The 20329-nt window shown below is 35.9% G+C and overlaps 2 protein-coding genes and 1 long non-coding RNA gene across 3 annotated transcripts in view; 1 reads left to right on the top strand and 2 right to left on the bottom strand.

Annotated features, from left to right (window-relative positions):
• LOC135078877 (putative nuclease HARBI1) overlaps positions 1–8825 on the bottom strand; it is a 56824-nt gene extending 47999 nt beyond the window's left edge. The window contains exon 1 of the mRNA XM_063973452.1: positions 8812–8825. The gene's annotated coding sequence lies outside the window, so the exon portion shown is untranslated. The remainder of the gene's footprint in view (positions 1–8811) is intronic.
• LOC135078897 (uncharacterized) lies at positions 5652–6633 on the bottom strand. The gene is made up of 3 exons (XR_010258687.1): positions 6482–6633; positions 6164–6288; positions 5652–5722 (listed from the first exon to the last, which is right to left on the bottom strand). It is a non-coding gene; the product is annotated as an uncharacterized LOC135078897 (long non-coding RNA).
• Positions 8826–17886: 9061 nt separating the features above from the next.
• On the top strand, positions 17887–19728 carry LOC135078647 (uncharacterized). Its single transcript, XM_063973175.1, has one exon. The coding sequence runs from the start codon at positions 17887–17889 to the stop codon at positions 19726–19728; it is 1842 nt and encodes a 613-aa protein (XP_063829245.1).
• Positions 19729–20329: the final 601 nt, after the last annotated feature.

Below are 20329 nucleotides of genomic sequence, written 5' to 3'. Positions count from 1 at the left end.
ACTAATAGTCCCAATAGGCCCTTGTACTAAGCTCGTGCAATGATTTAATTGCACTGTATTGTTTAAATTATTTAATTTAGATAATGTGACGCATATTTAGAATCTGTATCTATTAGCAATAGTAAAATCGTAACCATTATCTAACTTGATGTACCGTGAATTCGGTTGCAGACTCATGGTTCGACGAACAGCTTGTCTGAATAATCTTCCATAAGTTTACTGACTCCTCGGGCGTGTCAAAACAAGGGTCCATAACCCTTACTTGTCGCAGTAAGGTTTCTTCGAGGGATCGGGTGTAAGGTGATCTTATTTTGCATATTCAGTTATAGTATTATAATTTATGTTGGCTGTGGTTTCGTATTAATGCGGATCATTACTATCTTCTATATTAAGTGCAAAAGCATTGATGAAATATGATTATTGATGCACATTTATATCTTACTAATTTCACTCAGGTAATTAATACCTACCTACTCGTATTTGAAGTCAGGGATAACTGTCCATAAACTGTTATAAAGGATTTTTTTGTGGATATCTTTTTTCCAAAAGTCCAAACGTGTATTGTATGTATTTAACAGAAACCGTAAAAGTATTTAACCCTAATCCAGAACGTGTGTGCAAATGACCGCCCGACGTGGTGTGTGATGGCTCATCGGGCCTAAGCTGCTGGCCTATTCTCAGAAACATTATCCAGCGTTTCAAATGTTTCCATCCTGATCACGTAAAGCGAGAATCTAGCATGAGCGACAGTGACAGATAGACCTGAAACTACGTAAACGGCCTTACAGAATAGGCCTGCTTGCTCACCTGCGGCCGCGCTCGGCCCGGTTTTCCCAAACAGGTTGTTTTATTTTTTCCTCCCAACTCTTTGATGTCCGGAATCGTTTATGTTATTGGAGCAGTCTCTACTTCAAAGGAATTTAGTATTTATTTGTACACGACGTTATTGGTGGTTATTGCTTGTCATCGGAGATTTATAGGCTGGAATTGATGAATTCCGATCTTCTTGATTACAAGAATTAAGACTGATTTCGTAGAATCTATCATAGTACCAGATAAATTAACTACCGGTACTAGGTATAGGATTAATCGAATGTGACTGAAGATTAAAAAGTTAAGACTTTGATATCAGTGAAGTCGCTGGAATTGCTTGGTACCTAATAAAAAGAGAATTGCCAAAAATATGAAACATGATACAGTCAAAACGCAATGAATCTGCGAGGAACTTTAAAAGCTGGACGTAAAATGTTGAATGTGCCGTGATGAAAGAGTGTATCTGGCAAAATTTTATTTATTGCCGTGTTGTTCAAAACACACCACAACGTAATTGCATTTGACTGTGAAATTCAAAGGCGAACGGCATTGTTCGTGAGTTATAAACTTTTTACGGGCGTCATCGCTGCGCAGAATAAATTGGAGGGGATCAAATAGGGGATCAAATGTCTATGCATATTAAAAAGAGGTTAAATTAATTTCCACGCGCGTTCGGGGGTTGCATTGGTTATCAGTGGCACTGTTTCAATTCGGCCGCAACCGCTCAGTCTACTTTGATCCAGCTTATATCGTTGGAATTTACGTATCATGGTATCATGCAGTGAGCTCTAGAGAATTCTAGAGAAACACTAACAAATAAACACTGGGTAGTAATTTCGAGAAATACATTGTGTAGCACATAAGCTTTTCTGAACCAACTCTCCCTTTGATTTTCGATTCTGCAATCCCATGGGAAAACCGTAATTCCTAATCTCTGTGAATTTCACATTTTCGTAACGGATGCGTCTCTAAAGGCTGATCCTCATTTGAATTTATTATCTGTAAATAGTCATCCTAAGTAAAACAAATGAGCTTTTGACTCATCCACCGGCGAATAAGAATATTGCGATAGTACCTACTATTCATCATCATCATCATCAACAGCCCTTTACAGTCCACTGCTGGACTATGAGCCTCCTCCACTATAGTGGAGGGTTTTGCCATAATCCCCACGCTTGGCAGGCGGGTTGGAGATCGTAGTTGGTTAGTTAGATAGTATTATTGCTATTTAAAATTGAGTCCAACGGGACTGCAACTCAACATCTAAGTGCTCATGAAGTTTATTGCATAATAAATGTCGCAGTATAGTGGAGTCACTTTGCTTTCAGTTTTAAATGTAATGAACTCGATAGTTTGAAATCTAGTATTCCTATTATTTATTTAAGCAATTTACAGGTCTGTAACATGACTACAAAATTTGTTACAAAATCACACCTGTGCACACAGTCATATCCTTTAGTTTGTGCCATATCGTCAGCACTTTTTAAAGTAACTATTTTACTGAGATTTTACAGCTCTCAAGAAAATGAGATTAGAGTGATAGCACGCTTCTTTTACTTTTTTCACTAATAATATTAGTGCATCAAGCAATACGTGTAGAGACACGTGATAAACTCGTGTGCAGATTAGGATTCTCATACAATTTCCGCGTAAAGCCGCGCGCTAGTAAAGCGCTTGAAGCGATAAAAGCACAAAAGCGGAGTTTACGAGCTGCATGCGTCCGGGCAGCGCTGTCGGGGAATTGAGAGGATGCAAAGTTATTGCCCTTGCTTTGACAATTATAGTTTTAACTTCAAAGCGATGTGTAAGTAGGTACTTGGAGAAGTTTGGAATCAATGTTTTATAGGAAACTACGAGCAGCGTAAAGCATCAAACGCGCTTACTAGTGAGCGCGTTTGATGTAAACTCACACTAGGCCCTCTGAACCGTTTGACAATAAAGAGCGAAATGTAGTTTGAAAATGACTGTTTGTAGATTTGGATACAAAATTATTAACAACATTTTAATAGCGAGCCGTTGATTTGAGAGAAAAGGTAGACAAAATTATTGTTAGTTAGATGATGATGATGTGCAAACGAATATCAACTCTCTACTGTTTGCTTATTGTGCTCATCGAATCGAACCTTAGCGAATGTTAAGGAGTACCTATCTAATTGGGTATTAATATAATTTTGATGATTCGACGTTGTAATAATCATGAATTACTTACTTTCAGGATTTGAAATCACCACATGGTAATTTACAAAGAAAAATATAAAAACGCAGACTGAACAACCAATGTTAAGCTTTAAAAACTATTATTTATTGCTGCGATAACAAACCTCGATATAATAGCAAAAGAAGACGTTACAAGCGCTCATTCTGTTTACAACATTCGTATTATTTTATTATAGTGCCGACACTTTTAATGGTCGGCGCTCTAGAAAAATTATTGCTGCGGACGGCCTCTGTACCATTTATTAGCACGACACGAAACTAAACACATTACAAAATTTATCGTTTTAGAATTTAATTTATTACTAAAAAAACGAAATACATAGTTATAAGAATTTCCATGTGTAAAAATCTGTACAATTTTTTTTTCTAATAAGTCCAGCGAAGCAGACTAGGGCTATTGAAAGATTGGCGTTACTGGGCTTATTGGTTGGCCACATTGCTTTTCTATTGGAGCCGCTTAAAAAAGGATAGGTATCCTGTTTATGACTTACCTACTTAATATCAGCTTCGATAAGTATTGCATTTTTTCCACTTTGTAGCCAGCTACGAAAGGCTACGAAACGTCCAAAGGGAGATTAAAATTTATTAATTCCTGGTCCCAGGTACTTAAGTAATTGATGAAAATCCACTAGATTTTATAAATACCTAACTCTAAATTAAACTGATGTCCGCCACTGAATGAGTTCCCCGCCGGCTCTTTCATTCATCTACCTACATAAACTACGCAATGAAAATGTCACGGGCCGTTGTAATTTTCCTCTTGCGTGTGTCGTTCCCATACCGACTAGAATAGTGGGTGGGCAATAATTTCCCAGCGCAATTTTCAAACCATTAACATCCAGACGGACTAAATTCGAGGAATTATTTATTATTTGACGTCATGACTTGCTATTCTTAGACGTGTGACTCTATTCAGTGGAGTTATTAAAAAAATTAAAGAGGTCGATCGAGTTATGTGTTTATGAATAAAACTATTTTTGTAGTAATGTTTGAATTATAAATATTATTATGCTACTAGATGTTTTTAGCGCCGGTACGCCGTGGTTTTTTAGTATAAGTAAAGTCGAAAAATGCTTCTTATTTTTTAGGTCATAATATTAAATGGGTATTCAATCCGATCTGATGGTATACCAACACTTAATATCACATAGCTAGTCGCATCTATCGCGTGAATCACACATATACCTAGTATAACGTTAATGAAATGCATACTTAATCTTGATATTTAAGGTAAGTAGTTTAGTTGTACCTTTTAATTACGTTTACATTAAAACAAAAGAGAATCTGTTGAAAAGCGCCAAAGCATCTATCAAAAAGGACGACTAGTACCGTAACATCATTTTCTCGAAGGCAGTAAGAATTTTTTACTCTTTTGATTCTTTAGTGAAAATGTTAAAATGCTACTGAATACCCGGAAGGCTTCTAAACGCTTTATTTCACTTGAGGCGCAGTTCTATGAGGAAAATTGAAGCTTCAGCGCTTTTATACAATATTGAAAAGAGGTTGGTGTTTTTAAAAATCGATTATTAAAAAAAGTTATTCTTCATTAATGGAATAGGTACATAAAAAAAAAACAAATGGAGCTTTTTTGGCGTTTCACATTACTTAAATACAAAATGAGAGTGCGGGATGTAATCATGTACCTAGGTACCGTAATAATATTATTGTAACAGTTAATTTATCTCCATTATTTGTATTTAATTGACTCAGTTCTACTCCAAAGGCTTGTTTGTTGATGAAATGGATATTTGTTTCATGCTGTTGACATTTGTAGTGTACCTCGTTTGGTTTCTCAATTCTTGTACAAAGTAAGACTGTGTATTTTGTAGAGGGGTTTAAATTGAATTGCTGGGTCTGGGTTTTTCTATATACTTAGAGTAAGATAGGTGTTAGATCTATTGAATTTGCTTGTTTATCGAATCTTTTTTTATACATTGTTAAAAAACAGGCAAGGGCTTAATAAACAGATCTACGAGTATGTATGTACACTATATCCATGAAATTAATTTTAAAATGAATGATATTTGCCAATGACACTTAGAGCGTTTTCACATACTTATTAGGCGTTTTTGTAGGTAACTGAAAGCGCTACCCTTTGGACTTTTGTCTTTTGCCCTTTGTGACTACTGAAAAAAGCATTGAAATATTCTATAAACGTGACTAGACTAGGCTAAGGACACGTTTACATATCTGATACTATTTTGAAAAAAAAAAATTGGATGTCTTTGGCGTAATAATGACTCTCAAGTTGTCGTAATGAATTAAAATTTCATAATTGTGTAATAATTTATAAGCTGCTTTTCTGTCAGCACTTTCAGTAACATCGGTAGACACGTGACAAGCAATTAACACATCTTGGAGTTAATTAATTACAGGTCGCTTAAGCTTATGCACAGCGCTTGTGGTACATAATTAACATAGCTGATAATAAGGCTGCTGGGGTTAATTAAAGCGTTATCTAAATTAATATCCTATTAAAAATTAAAGAAAAAATATTTTTGTATATGTAAGATAGTATAGATTTTACAAACTTTTTGTTGAAGCTTTTTGTTGAACCATCAAATATGAATGTAGGCACAATTTATTCATCACAAAATTAAATACCTAGGTAACTTACTTACCTACATGCTTTAGGAGAATTATGATTTTCAGCAATCGCACCCATGTAGTTGGAAGATGGTTTGCGAAGTAACTGAAACACAGAACATTGTAAATCAGAAAGACCAAGATATCAACAGATATTACCTTCTCTTTCATTTCTGTTATAGTTCCAAAATACTGAACTGTCCTATGCATGACATTGACAGTGGGGCGCCACCGTCAATACCGGATCGCTGGTTCCGATTTTTGCCATTTTGGAAACCATATAGTTGAACGATGGTAGCGCCCCCTGTCATTGAGTTTGGTGGGACAGTTCAGCGTGGGTCATCTATACAGCTTACCTACGTTAAATTATGAAACACAATATTTTTTAAAAACATTTTCCATTTTCCAAATATTTTTCCATTCAACAAGTGTCGCATACTACAGCGTGGCATCTGCTGAAAAAACAGCCTATCACGCACGGCTGCGGAGCATCAGTTGTATTCCAAACATGTAATTAAATTGTTAAATTAAAACGTACAATACGTACATACTTTATTGTAAGCACGAAATCATTTTGACCTCCTCCGACCACTTCCCGCGACCTTCACCAGATCGTCGGTCCACCTAGGCTTTCCAAGCCTGCCCACTCTACGTCCTCCAGCTCAAGTTTGCCTATTACAGATTAATTTTGCCTATACAGATACACACTTCACTAGCGTAATGTGTAGTAAGTTCCATAGAACTTACAATAATAATAAATAGGTAAAAGTTTTCCATGATAAGAACGTAATTTTCAGTATTACGTAACTTGTGTTCTAGGGTAAATACAAGTGGTGTAAGAAAATAAAATACGCTCAGCAATAACCTCTAAATACTTATTCCTTTCAATAATTGAGATGCACAATGGTGACACATCATTAACTTATTTATTTTTTATGTTTAAGATTATCACACAGTACTAAATATTTACAAGAGTTCACTTTGATTCTACTTTTATTGTGTGTTTCAACTTTAGCAGTCGTTTGTAACGCGTGAAAAACTAATGTTACTACTTGTATCTTAAACTATTCCTAGTGCTGCTATATCTCACCTATCTTTACAACACGGTCAAACAAAGGTCTTTGTTCTCGTAACAGACTTATAAAGTGGGAATAGTCAAACTTAGATTCTTTTTTAGCGTTTGAAGGGTTTGTTTTTGGAACGGAATACACGGTTAAAACAGGGATATTAAAGATTTTTCGCGAGTCGGTTCTTTTTATTCCTTCGCCTACCGTTTAAAAGAGATAAAACGCAATGAAATAGTAAAACGTTAATTTATTTTATTGGGGCTCTTCTGCTCGTTCGTAAATATTGAATTTATTAAGCGAAATAAAACAAAGAGTGGCCAAATGTTTACTGAATGTTTTTGGCCAGACTGGGATGATAATGGTGAAATACGTGATATTTACACGGATGTTAAATTACGAAAGATAATGATACACGTAATACAATTTATTGTTGAATTTATTCATCAATTACAAAAACGTTTAATTTATTCGGCAAACTCAAATGCAAATGAGTTTATCATGATGATAATACTATCAATTTGTGAAAAACATAATTTTGATACGAGTAAAATTGAATCGATAGCATTATTTTGTGTCGTAGTAACATGGAAAGGTTAAAAAATGGATGAAAATTTTTCAATTCTTACTCCCGAGTATTAAATATCCTGATAAAAATTGAATCTAAGTAGGGGTAAGTATATTGTAACACCTTTTAGGATCTGACTTAGACAGAACGAAAACATAGCTGCATAAATCACTGTAGAAAGCAAACAGAGCCAATAATCGAGGACGTTGACTCTAACCCTAATTTCATTTGTTTATAAATAAGTGTTTAAAAATAATGAAAAGGCAGTCGACCTAACGTGATCCCTCGCCACGTCACTATCATGCCGAGGGTACACCACAGGCCCTCTTTTGTTTTCTATACCCTACTTTCAGGAAAAGGCAAAGGCTTGAGGTACACCGCAGGTTTTCAGCGGGTAGCCTTGACGGGTGACAGTCGTTACTTGTAAAAGAGTACGTAACCTGTCGCTTACCACAAGCCGACGGGTATGCGTAAGGCATTTTTAAGGGAAAAAAGGGATTAATAAATTGAAGGTGTATTTGGGAGTATGTTGGAGGAATTACTTAAAATGGTTCCAGTTTTGTAAGTATTTTTAAAAGAAAACGTTTAAGTACTCGCATTCATTTAAATTTTCTGTACAGCTGTCATTATTCCTGTTACTGCTTATGCTTTGTATTGAAAGTATTCACTATTTAGATCGCAGTTGATAAATAAACACAAATAAATATTTAAGGTACGAATATGTGAAGAAATTCTACACCTGTGTTTTGTGGATGCAAAAATTTCAAATATTTGCTCACCCCGCTAACACAGTTTGGAATTGCCTAGCGTTCGCAAATACGAGATACGTTTTGCAAATATTTCAAACTTGAGCCTGGAGATTTATGTCCCTACACTAGCTTACAGTGATATTTACTCCTTGGCAGAAGTATTCGTGAATATAAAGAAACAAAAATTCATTCCAACCTTATCCCTGCAGTGTCTGTAGGTAGTATTCAAATAGGTAGGTCCTATAGCTCTTGCTCGCGTGAAATTCAGTTGGTCATAGAAAAACTGACTCATGTATTTAATTTATCATTGTAATTTGAGCAATTAACTCAAATTCTGATGTAAACAAAAACGCTGTAAAGTTTCATCAAATTTCGTTTAGCAGTTTTCCGTGAAAGAGTAACAAACATCCATCTGTCTAACTCACATAATGTTTGGTAAAAAAATTTGTACGTAAGACTAGAGGAAAATTGCCATAGACCTTAGGCTATGTACGACATTATTTACAGATACATCATGACCTTAATCACGGCGATGTAGCTCTGTATATATCTTATTTACCTACCCACCCAAAGCATAAATTGGAAACGGCCAAGTTTAGCAAAATTACGTGTGGGAATCGATTCGATTGGGAGAATCGAGGTTAAATGGATCCAAGGATTGGAAGTTAAAGTGATACATTGTAAGCTCTACCGATCTAAGTAACTGGTTGTAGGGAAAAGAAAAGGTATGACCATATAAAGCTAATCTTGTAATGTATTAAAATAGTACCTATTCACAATGAATACAGTAATGTAAACTAGGAATGTCAATAACAATATACATAAAGGCCCGAATCCTATAAATTACAGTCTTCATGTTTATTATTCCAACTCATGCATGTAGTAAAACTTATAAGAATTAAGTCTAAAATAATAAAAACCTGTCCATCTATTTATAAGTTGAAACACCCTAAAACTTTTTTACCAAAAAAAAAACACCAACTGTATTGAAAACCTCCTCCTTTTGTTGAAGTCGGTTAAAAATGTAAGAACTTTAAAATATTATAACCTTCTGTTTCTCTTAATTTATTCCAGGTGTTCATAGTACATAGCTAGATAGAGATTATTGTTCGGCTCATAACTATCTGGCTGACATAGAATTTTCATTAATCGTCTTATCTGAGCTTATGTAAGCTTATGTAAACAAAGCCCATATTTAAGGTCAGTTCCCGCGAAAGCGCTCAATTTGCATCATTAGATACCGTTCGCTATGTAAATAACGAACTCAATAAAGATTCCCGTTTTGTTGAGACAAAAATAACGAGATGGGACGTAAAAATAATTAAGCTGATTTTTCGCTAAGGCTCATTGTAGACGATCAATCATTTTGTTGTGGAAAATAAAGTTTATTAAAATAAGCGCGTCTTAAAAGTATTATTTTTTAAGAACTTCGTTCTTATTCAAATAACTTTTAACAATGCTCTTTAGTCCCTTTTTAGGGAAAAAAATGGGAGCACGTGTATCAGTTTTATTCAAAGATTCTAAAAAACCAGTGTATGTACCCAGCGTAGGTATCTAATAAACCAATCAAATCAAATCAAATAATTTTATTTGCAGAACAATTCTCAAAAAGAGAATGTCAGGATAGTTTGGATATTGACATTTTGTTCTGTTTGGATATTGACATTTTGTTATTCCACATCCCATCGTACCCAGTTAAGACCACATTTGCTAGGAACCACCTTAACTTCAGGCTCCCTTTTATCTACAACAAAATAACACGCTTTTGTGACACCAGATTCTCCTCAGTTCGGCAGGCTGCCAGAGACGTCACTAAATGGCTACTTTCCCTCTCATACCTGGAAACGGAAAACCTACTTAAAATACCACAATAAAGACTACATGCAGTGCAGGTACTCACATACGCTCACACACACTCATACAATCTATCTCCACTCTTGTATAATTTGCTTGTTGTTGTAAATTTGTATTATGTAAGTAAATTACCCAAAGGCAGTCGTCAATTCAGTCCACCCGCATAAAAATTGCTTGGCAAAATGTTACTTGGTTTCTCGCGATACAGGTGCATACCTAGTGTAACATTTCTTCACAATCCACCATAGCATGTAATTAGCTTAAGACTATCATTCCGTTTATTTTTGTAAATCTGTTTTGCTTATAAAGATTTTATTATTATTTATTTATTTATTTATATTAATTTTCAGTCAGTATTTCGATATTGTTCTGAATGGTTACTGTGCAGGCAGGTAAGTCGTTTTATGCCTAACAGATTAAAATAAAATACTTGTTCACAAGATTAGACCTTATGCGAATAAAGAACCGCTTGCGTTATCCCTAATAAGCACAGAAGAAGACTTTCAGACCTAATCACATTATTCGGTCACGGTCGTCGGGGAATTGGCTTTTTGTTCATATTTTTAATGCCACAGATCTCTTGAGACCACCGTCACAATTGGCTTCTGTTTACTTGTAATTGCTAAGGCATCAATTTTAATTGCCACATTACATTTCAGCCGGTTGTAAAGAGAGCCAGGTTGTAAAATGAAAGTAAATTGACAATAAAGAACCTTTCAAAGGGGCGCGCATTTTCCGAGTAGGTTTTGGAATATCCACTGGATCGATTCGGTAAAATTAGGTACAGATTCCATTATGAAGTAGGTTTTATTGAAATGTGAAACAGTAAAAGGAGTTAGGATTTCGGATGATTTCACAACTTGTTCATTACATGGTTTCATAGTTGTTTACTTAGGTAAGAATGTCATTGATAATTTTGAATAGTGTGTGTAGCCATGTCAAGCATATTAGTTTAAATAACAATGCGAAAGCAGTAAGGTGGTCTTAGTCTTACTGAAATATTAATGGTTCTCCTGAAACTAGGCTGAAAGCTCATTAGGTTCTGCATATCGTATTGCGTTACTTAGAATGAAACATAAGCCCCTGCTTAAGTTTCTTTCGTCTAATTACTAATTACTATTAGGTGATAAGAAGGTTAGATTAGTAATTAGATTACATTTCGGAAATTCATTAGATAAGAATGATAACTACTTAACGTTTATTGTATGCTCAAAATTTAAGAATCTTAGCAATGTGAAAAAGAATAAAATTGTATAAAAGTGCCAACCTGTTTTCCATTTTATGTAGGCAATAAGAATACTTTTATACTGTTTTCATGATCCCCATTTTCAGATTGTGGTGGAATTACGAGTACTGTGAAAAATTTTAATTGGTTTAGCAAATGAGAGACGTCGCGTCATAGCGAGGTCTTTGCTATTATTTTAAAAGCATTTTAATTACTTATGACTGCGCTGCGCCAACTCTTGCTGGACAGTTTCTTTGTTCATAAAGTTGGTAAGCAAAGCACTCAGAGATAGTTATTCATGCGCTAAATTACCTAGGGACTCGTTATTCATTATGACTTTTTCGCTGAAAAGTTCGCTCTTATTTAAATAACTTACCTTCATTTTAGTTGGTAATACTTTTTAGACTACTTGTCGATTTATGGTTCGTGCCAGGTGAAAAGCAGAGTTGCGAGTTCGAAGTTTTATTTATTCTTTATGTAGCATACTCTCCTTTTGCAATCGCAGCTTAGCAACTATACAGTGTGAGTCACGTTAAAGTGTACATATGAAAATAGATGAAACTAGACCTATTTTTATCGACAAAAAAGAGGTCAAAAAATTTTTGAGATTTTTTTTTAATTTTTTATAGATTTTTTTTTCTTCCAATTACTTATTGTAAAGAAAACGTAATAACTTTTAAACTAAGCGGTATATCCTGATAAAATAAAAACAGTAATAATGCTAAATAACAGGCAATACTAAAAAAATACATACAATACACAAAAATGCCAACAAGTAATAAAAAAATGATACTTATAAAAAAATCTGCTTAAAAATTCGTGTTTTTTTAGTTATTTGGTCAATTTCTCCAAAAAATGCCCCTATAATGGGTGGTTTTTATTGTTGTTTATTATTCTCTATCGTATTACCTTTGTAAAACCAAAAATTGCATGTCTCTATCCCTATCACAACATTTGCTATGATAGTTTGAACAAAGGCCTACCACAACATTATTCTCCTCTACAGGTAGGGACAATTTTAATTTTAACCAAAATGCTTATTTTACTTCGAAATCTTTTGTTTTTACTTGAAATCTAACTTGTCTTCATCAAAATTACAAATCTAGAGCCATTTTCAGTTTCGTTGTTAACGAAGCGTTGAATGGCGCGCCCGGAGAGGCTTAGTTCAAACGATCATAGCAAATGTTGTGATAAGGATAGAGACATGCAATTTTTGGTTTTACAAAGGTAATACGATAGAAAATATTACAAAACAATAAAAACCACCTGCTATAGGGGCATTTTTTGGAGAAATTTATCAAATAACAAAAAAAACACGAATTTTTAAGCAGATTTTTTTCAAAAAGTATCATTTTTTATTATTTGTTGGCATTTTTTGTGTATTGTATGTATTTTTTTAGTATCACCTGTTATTTAGCATTATTACTGTTTTTATTTTATCACGATATACCGCTTAGTTTAAAAGTTATTACGTTTTCTTTACAATAAGAAATTAAAAGAAAAAAAATTCTAAAAAAATTAAAAAAAAATCTCAAACATTTTTTGACCACTTTTTTGTCGATAAAAATAGGTCTAGTTTCATATATTTTCATATGTACACTTTAACGTGACTCACACTGTATATTATGACGGCTGAAAGAATTAAAAAGGATTAATTAAACCGGACTTTCAGATTTGAAACGCGAGCTTACGTACTGGCAAAGATCTATCCTATTTAAAAACAGAAATGCAAATTGTGTCCACAATTGAATTGTACGCTTCGGGGAATTAGCAGATTATGTGCATATCTGAAATAGAGTGCATGCCGAGGATTCACTTTCCATAATCCTTATACATTCGAGGCGCGATGTGGGGCGTTTGTCTTAATTACTGGGTGATGGACGGGCGGGGAATACAAAACGCTCATAATGTTTGTAGCCTCGGAGATTAGTGGCAAAGCGAAGCCTAACTAAGATGTAGACAGTAAATTCACTACATACATATACTTCATCTGGTCAATGTGGGGAGTGGCCAAATCCTCCGCTTTATTTACCAGACGTAAATTAGACTATCGTGCTCCTGAAGTCGTTGGCGGCGCAGAACCGGTCTTTGTGGGAATCCTTGGGATGTCTTTGTCCAGCAGTGGCTCCTGAAGTACAGACTGAACAATCTGATGTTGATAACTTTTAAATAACATAGTCTTCGTCACGTTTCGTTGTTGGCGATGAATTCATTTAAACTGTGTCCTAGAAGCAATATTTCCTTGAAAATTATAGCTTACTCTCCCACTCAACGTGGAATAAGAAATGATCACGTTAACACCCTCCTTATTTTGTAATGTTCCTTTCATATTTCCTAAATAAAATATCATATATAAGTGCCATTTATTGTCTACGTGTAAGTTCATAGAATGAGAGCCCACTACACGAATTCCTGTTATGGCGTAACGTAGCCACGCACGCAAAGGTTATGAGTAATTTGTACCTGCCTTTTGCGAGCTGAGGTACAAGCTAACATAACAAGCTGTATGGGAGAGAGATGAATCCACTTAACCTAAACGGTATTACAGATTTAACAGGTTTGTTAAAAGCATAATGAAATTAAATACAATTTTAATCACCTATTAATACATTCTTCTCCGCGTGCCATCAAGAGATCCGTACATTTCAGATAGAAATTAGGTAGGTACATAAAATAATTTCTACATAAAAACTTAGGAATAGGCATTCTTATGAAATTTAATAATTTAAGTAGTCACTGAGAGCACGATTACTTATTTTATTAAATTCAGGAATTTCTCTCACTAATCTGTATGTCAAGTAGCTTAGAATTAGAAGGTAGCAGAGAAAAATAAACCCTAAGACAAATTATTCTGGGCCTCTTGTATCATGGAATGGCCAAAGTGGGCGTCAATCATTTGTTATCGCCCTTTCCCCTACCTTCTTGTGTCTTGTCAAAACCTTTAGATATTATATGTCGTCTATGTTAAATTATATCTTCACTAAGAATAATGGAGGGGAAAAATATAAATATTATTCATCACCATCATTAGCTTATAGCCAATGCTGGACATTGGTCTTCCCCAGTACAATATGATTGATGGTGTGTACTTGTTCTTTCGTTTCAGCCAAATGACGTCCACTGCAGGACAAAGGCATCCCCCAAAGGATTTCTGATTTCTACTACGACCGGTCCTGCGCTGCCCGCATCCAGGTACTTCCCGCGACCTTCATCATATCGTCGGTCCACCTAGTTGAGAAAAATAATAAAAGTGAAATATTTAACCAAGTGGAAATAGTGAGGCTTATTATCTAATGTCCTAGAACTGCAGCATGAGTTTAATTTCAGAATAGACAATATAAATGTACTTTGAGATCATTAAAATTTTCATTGATAATACGAGTACACCGTTTGCCAGGTAAACGCAGGCTTATACTCCGCACGCCTTTAACACCGTAACGTCTGCTTATTATACCATTATAGTAAGTGTTTCTGACACGCGTATTCATTTAATACAAACGAGCTTCGCTCCGCACTGGTGAAGGAAATTATTAATTCCTACCATGGCCGAACAATAAGGAGGGGGATGCCTTTATACGCTTATACAGAATTCTATTTATGTATATGTTAACTCCTTCACTGTGCACAAATGTACTCGTATACGAGTACCTACTGACGTTGGCTCTGTTCTACTAATGTGATAAATAAATAGAATGAGTATCAATATCTAGAAAGCTGATATAATATTTTCTCAAAGTAGTGGCGAGATAAGCTTTATTTAGGGAATGAATAAAGGCCTCAAAAAGGGTTTATATTGGTAAAATCAATAATGCAAGGGACAGTAACAACTAACAACACTGAACTTTTCATGGTTTCTGACTGCTATTTAATTTTAACTGCAAATTACCTTATTTTGAAACGGTCTCAGATCGTAAAGTCTGTTTCGGCGGAGTTTGATTACTATGTCTTGAAATTATCCGTAATTGCCAAAGTCTTGACGCAGACTTCTTTTTTAGGGTTCCGTAGCCAAATGGCAAAAAACGGAACCCTTATAGATTCGTCATGTCTGTCTGTCTGTCCGTCCGTTCCGTCCGTCCGTCCGTCCGTCTGTCCATCCGTATGTCACAGCCATTTTTTTCCGAAACTATAAGAGCTATACTGTTGAAACTTGGTAGGTAGATGTATTCTGTGAACCGCATTAAGATTTTGATGCAAAAATAAAAAAATAATAATAAATATTGGGGGCTCCCCATACTTAGAACTGAAACTCAAAAAATTATTTTTTAAACACTTACGTGTGGGGTATCTATGGATAGGTCTTCAAAAATGATATCGAGGTTTCTAAAATACTTTTTTTTAAGCTGAGTTACACCACCTAACTTTAACGGTAACTACGTCGATAACCGGTGTTTTTTGTATGGAGTTTGACAGATTTTTGACGTTTTTTAAAGTTGAAGTAAGATGTTGCAACCTAGCCTTAGTTACTTAGTTCTCCTGATGCTTACTTTGTAAATCAGTAACAAGGAGGAAGCCTAAGACTATTAATGGCGCACCTAACCCATTTTGGTGCACTAGCCCCAAATCCTGCTAAGACTACAGAATGTAGGAATGATACATCAAGCTAACCACCTAGCATCTAAGCAGTCGTAATAGGAGGTATTTTGGAACAAACATAGTCAGATGTACGTATAATTCAACTGCTGAGGAGATGTATTAGCGGCAACGTTTGTAACCGCGGCCGTAATGTTATGAGCGGAGCAATTTATAATCTGTCATAATGTGCTAACTGGTGATTTACACAAGTTCAGCATTTAAATATTTAAAGTTAAGACGATTTTTACACCCGTACATTACTATGAGGTCTCACAGTGCGCGTGGATGCAAAGTGTGACACACGAACCAATCACAGAGCTCTATTCAACGCTGTGCATTCGATTTTCTGCTTCGCTTAAGCAAGCATCGTTTGTGAAAATGAGCGTTAGAAAGCATATTGATAACAAATAATTAGCAGTTGTGTTATTACAAAATGTTGTTTAACTTCTAAGGATTTGTAGCTTCTGTATCTGGAATTCTGACCACGAATATGATAACTATTTGGTAAAGGTCGACCTTTTATTGGTTCACATTTTGCATATGAAGCGGTTTATTGAAACAGGTAGGTATAAGCCAATTTCGTTCCATGTCAAAGGCCAACTCGGTTCTTATTGAAAGTTTTCTCAATCGTGAAACTAGATAAAGTTGTTAAAAGGTTAGAGCAAAACGTCTTTGTGCCCCGAACTTACATTAAAGAGCCCGGGAGAATCCGACGAGCACCGCGAGCTCTTGAGAATATACCAACTGATGTTTAAATCCTCCGCTTCGATTGAAAGGAAAATAAATGGACCGGAGTACAGAGCGTTCTGCAGTCATCTTGAGCTGTTACTTGCATTTTATTTGTAAGTTGAGGGATTAACTGTGGTACCTACTTAACACATGACATTAAAACGTAGAGTTATAGAGTCCTGTCTTATAGGTATGACATTCCACTCTAATAATAAACTTCTATTTTATCTTTGTAAAAACTATACAATTTTCTTTTTTCGTTTCAGCATTATATTAACCCCGAGCAAAATGAGGGTCATCATATTATTATTTGTATCGTAGACCCCATTGTGCGATCCCGATCGTTTTTTTCGTGACCTTCGACGGGTTTTGGGCATTGGAAACGCCTTCAAAAAAAGAGAACACTATTTATTGTATTTAATAAAATAAAGATTAAATGATTATTACAACGATTTTTGCCCGTTATTAAAAGTAGAATAACACACTACGTTAATGTCTTTTACTGTACCTAACTGTTTAAATGCGCAGAGATAAGACTAAGACAGAATTTTTTCATTTTCTCCGTTAATGCTAACGTTTTGAAACGTTGGGATAATAATGATTAAAAGCTAAAGATAAGAATCTTTACGAATTATACTTAATATAAAATAACCAAGGCGAGAGCACCATAACACCGAACCTTTACGAGTGTTTACGAGTTCGGACCTTAATAAAACCATAAGCTCATTTTCGGGCTTCATATTTACTCCGAATAAAGATAGAATCGAATGGATCGGATCTCTGGATAGGTATGTATCTAAACTCGCGTGCAGAAACTCCCAGGGGTGTTTAAAGAGTTATTCGGGCTCCAATGACTCCCCGATTTGCCCTGAATCCTATTTATATCCTAATTAAACCACATCACGACCGTTCGAAATTAAACCTAACTTCCAGCTCCGTTTTGAGTTGGCAGTTTCGTTACTTTAAAAGTAACTTACCTGAAATTATTGAGGTGGGTACAGTTTTATTTAACTTATCGTCACTTTTTAGATTAGTTTCTGAAGTTGTTACTTGAGTTCAATTCTTCATTTGTCACAAAGTAACAAAAAATCCGCTCGTGTTCAGATAATATTTCTTCAAACTATGTTTTAACCAAACTGAAGACCATAATTACGCAAACGGGTAGTTACAACACGATCTGTCAATCGATCAACTTTTTATGAACTTTTGTAGTCACAAATAGGTATTTCTTTCAAAACAACTAAAAATCAAAGTTCACAAATAATTAATTGAAAATTAATAAATTAAATAATTAACGGGGTCAGTACTTACATTTTTCTTGAAAATAAAAACACTTTTTGACATCATTTTCCTCATAATGTTTTTCATTACTGTTAATTGACGTAACAAAAATTTTACTTTTTCCAGTGGCAGCTGACTCGTGTAACAACGCCACTTGGCCTAAAGCAGAGTGCACATTGCCCCGTAACGTCGTTACGTATTGTGAGGTTGGCAATACCATTCCGTTTCATGTCCAATCTGCTTCCATTTAGCAATAAAACTGGCTGCCCCAGCAACTTATACAACATCCTCCTGAACTACATCGAGGAACGAGAAATTGGTATACAATTCGCGGACAGTCAAGTTAGCAAGACTATGTCTAGGGGATGCATTCAGGGTTCGGTAATTGGCCCCACTTTGTGGAACCTTATCTTGGACCAACTGCTCTTAACACCTCTACCGGACGGATGCCATCTCCAGGCGTACGCTGACGATATATTTCTAATAGCGCACTCTAAAAGTCACACCATACTCGAAAATATCATCAATATTGCACTGGACCGAATTACCAGCTGGGGCGAAAGCGTCAAGCTGGAGTTTGGGCCAGACAAAACGCAAACAATAGCATTTACAAATAAAGCCGCCAAATGCAAACTGTTCATGAAGGGCCTTAGGCTCACATATACGGACCACATTAAATATCTCGGCATTATAATAGACCAGCGACTCACTTTTACAAAACATGTAGATTATATCATCAATAAGGTTAAAACCCTTTACAACAAACTAAGTATCTTCATAAGGCCAACCTGGGGCGTACATTCAGAGAACGTTCGTACAATCTATGAACACGTCATAGAGCCCATTATCTGCTACGGGGCGGGAATCTGGACATGTGCCCAAAAATATAAATACATTACTCAACGCCTCCTTTCTATTCAAAGACTGTTCGCAATAAAGATCATCCGGGGTTTCAGAACGGTCAGCACCGCCGCTGCAATCACTCTCTCACAGCTTACCCCGCTTCCAGCAAAGGTCGCAATGGTTGCTGATATTGAGACCACTAAACTCTCTGGTACAACATCTTTTCTACCCCGAGATATCAACATCGAGAAACCCTGTCATCCGTCCAAATTTCTCCACCCGTCTGAAAGGATCGGCATTCAGTTTGAGGAAATCACCTCCTCATCAGATCTGAATCAGGCTGGTGCCAATCATACCTGGCTCATATATACTGATGGAAGCAAAATTGACGACTGCGTAGGGGCTGCATTTGTCGTCAAAGACTCAACCAACTCACAACCACCAGTCGTCAAGAGGCTCAAACTTCATGGTGGCTGCTCAGTGTTCCAAGCAGAAATGCTCGCTATACAGAGGGCTTGTAAATACATACTTGACTTTCAACTCCCAAACGCACTCATACTCTCTGATAGCAGATCCGGCCTCACAGAGTTGCAAAATGGCAGCACCCATAACCAGTTGGCCGTTGATATTCACCGACTGCTATACCAAGCCCGCTCATCCAGCTTAGACATCGAATTCGCGTGGATCAAGGCCCACGCTGGATTCGACGGCAATGAGGAGGCAGACTCGGCGGCTAAGGCTGCTGCCAAGATGCATAAATCACCGGACTACCGAGCCGTCCCTATTAGCCTGGTTAAACACCATAATAGACACATATGCGAAGTATCGGCCGAGAAATTATATATGGACCCTAATACCTGTGTCCATACAAGATCTCTCCTGCCTTCGTTTAACACCCTACGGGAGTTCACAAAGATCATCCGACCGGACTTCGCAATTACCCAAGTGTTAACCAACCACGGATATCACAAAAGCTACTTAAAACGTTTCCACATCGTCGCAGATGACCACTGTCCTTGTGACGACCAAACGCCACAAACATGGGAACATCTTCTTACACAATGCCCTAGATTCGTCACACAACGCCACATCCATGAAACCACTTCTCGCTTGCTTAACGTAAATCCTTACAATCTAATAGATATAACCAAAAAAGAAGAAACTACCAATAGCTTTAAAATATACATAACCTATATAGTAAACAGCCTGAAAGATTTTAATAAATGAACACCCACAAAATCTCCATCTAAAACACCGCATTGCAATTGGAGTAAACCGTTAGCACCAGTTGCAAGTGCATTTCAGTAGCACTAACATAAAAAAAAAATCTGTTTGAGGGGACTTTCATGGCTCAGGAGTGGTGAATATAAAAAACTATGGCCTAATTTGGGATCGCCTATATTAGATCAATTAGCTATCTTTTGTTAATTGATTTACTTGTCACTAGTGCTTGAAATAAATTAGTAAATAAACTGGGCTGACTTACAACGTGGCTTACTAACTTGAATGTTTAACAATATTCACAGCAGACCAACGGACTGCAAGAGTGAGTGAAATTGAACGTAAAAGTTTTATAACGCTAACAAAATTTACTGATAGTTTTTTCATGGACTGGTCTCCCAAAAACTCCGGTTTAAAGTGTTATTACAACGCTTGTCAGTCGGTTTGCGAAAATAAAAATCTATGACGCGTCGACAATGGTGCGCGGAATAAAAGCCGGAGGCAAAATACGTTTTACGGCTTACAACTGTATAGGATTTTTGAATACATTAAACAGATAGCATTTTAAAAAAGAATTTATAAATACCTAAAATTTTTTAAGCTATTT

The sequence above is a fragment of the Ostrinia nubilalis genome, chromosome 15, assembly GCF_963855985.1.
Source record: "Ostrinia nubilalis chromosome 15, ilOstNubi1.1, whole genome shotgun sequence".
Taxonomy (NCBI): Eukaryota; Metazoa; Arthropoda; class Insecta; order Lepidoptera; family Crambidae; genus Ostrinia; species Ostrinia nubilalis.
Note: the sequence above shows the minus strand (reverse complement) of the source record. Positions and strands in the feature narration are given on the sequence as shown.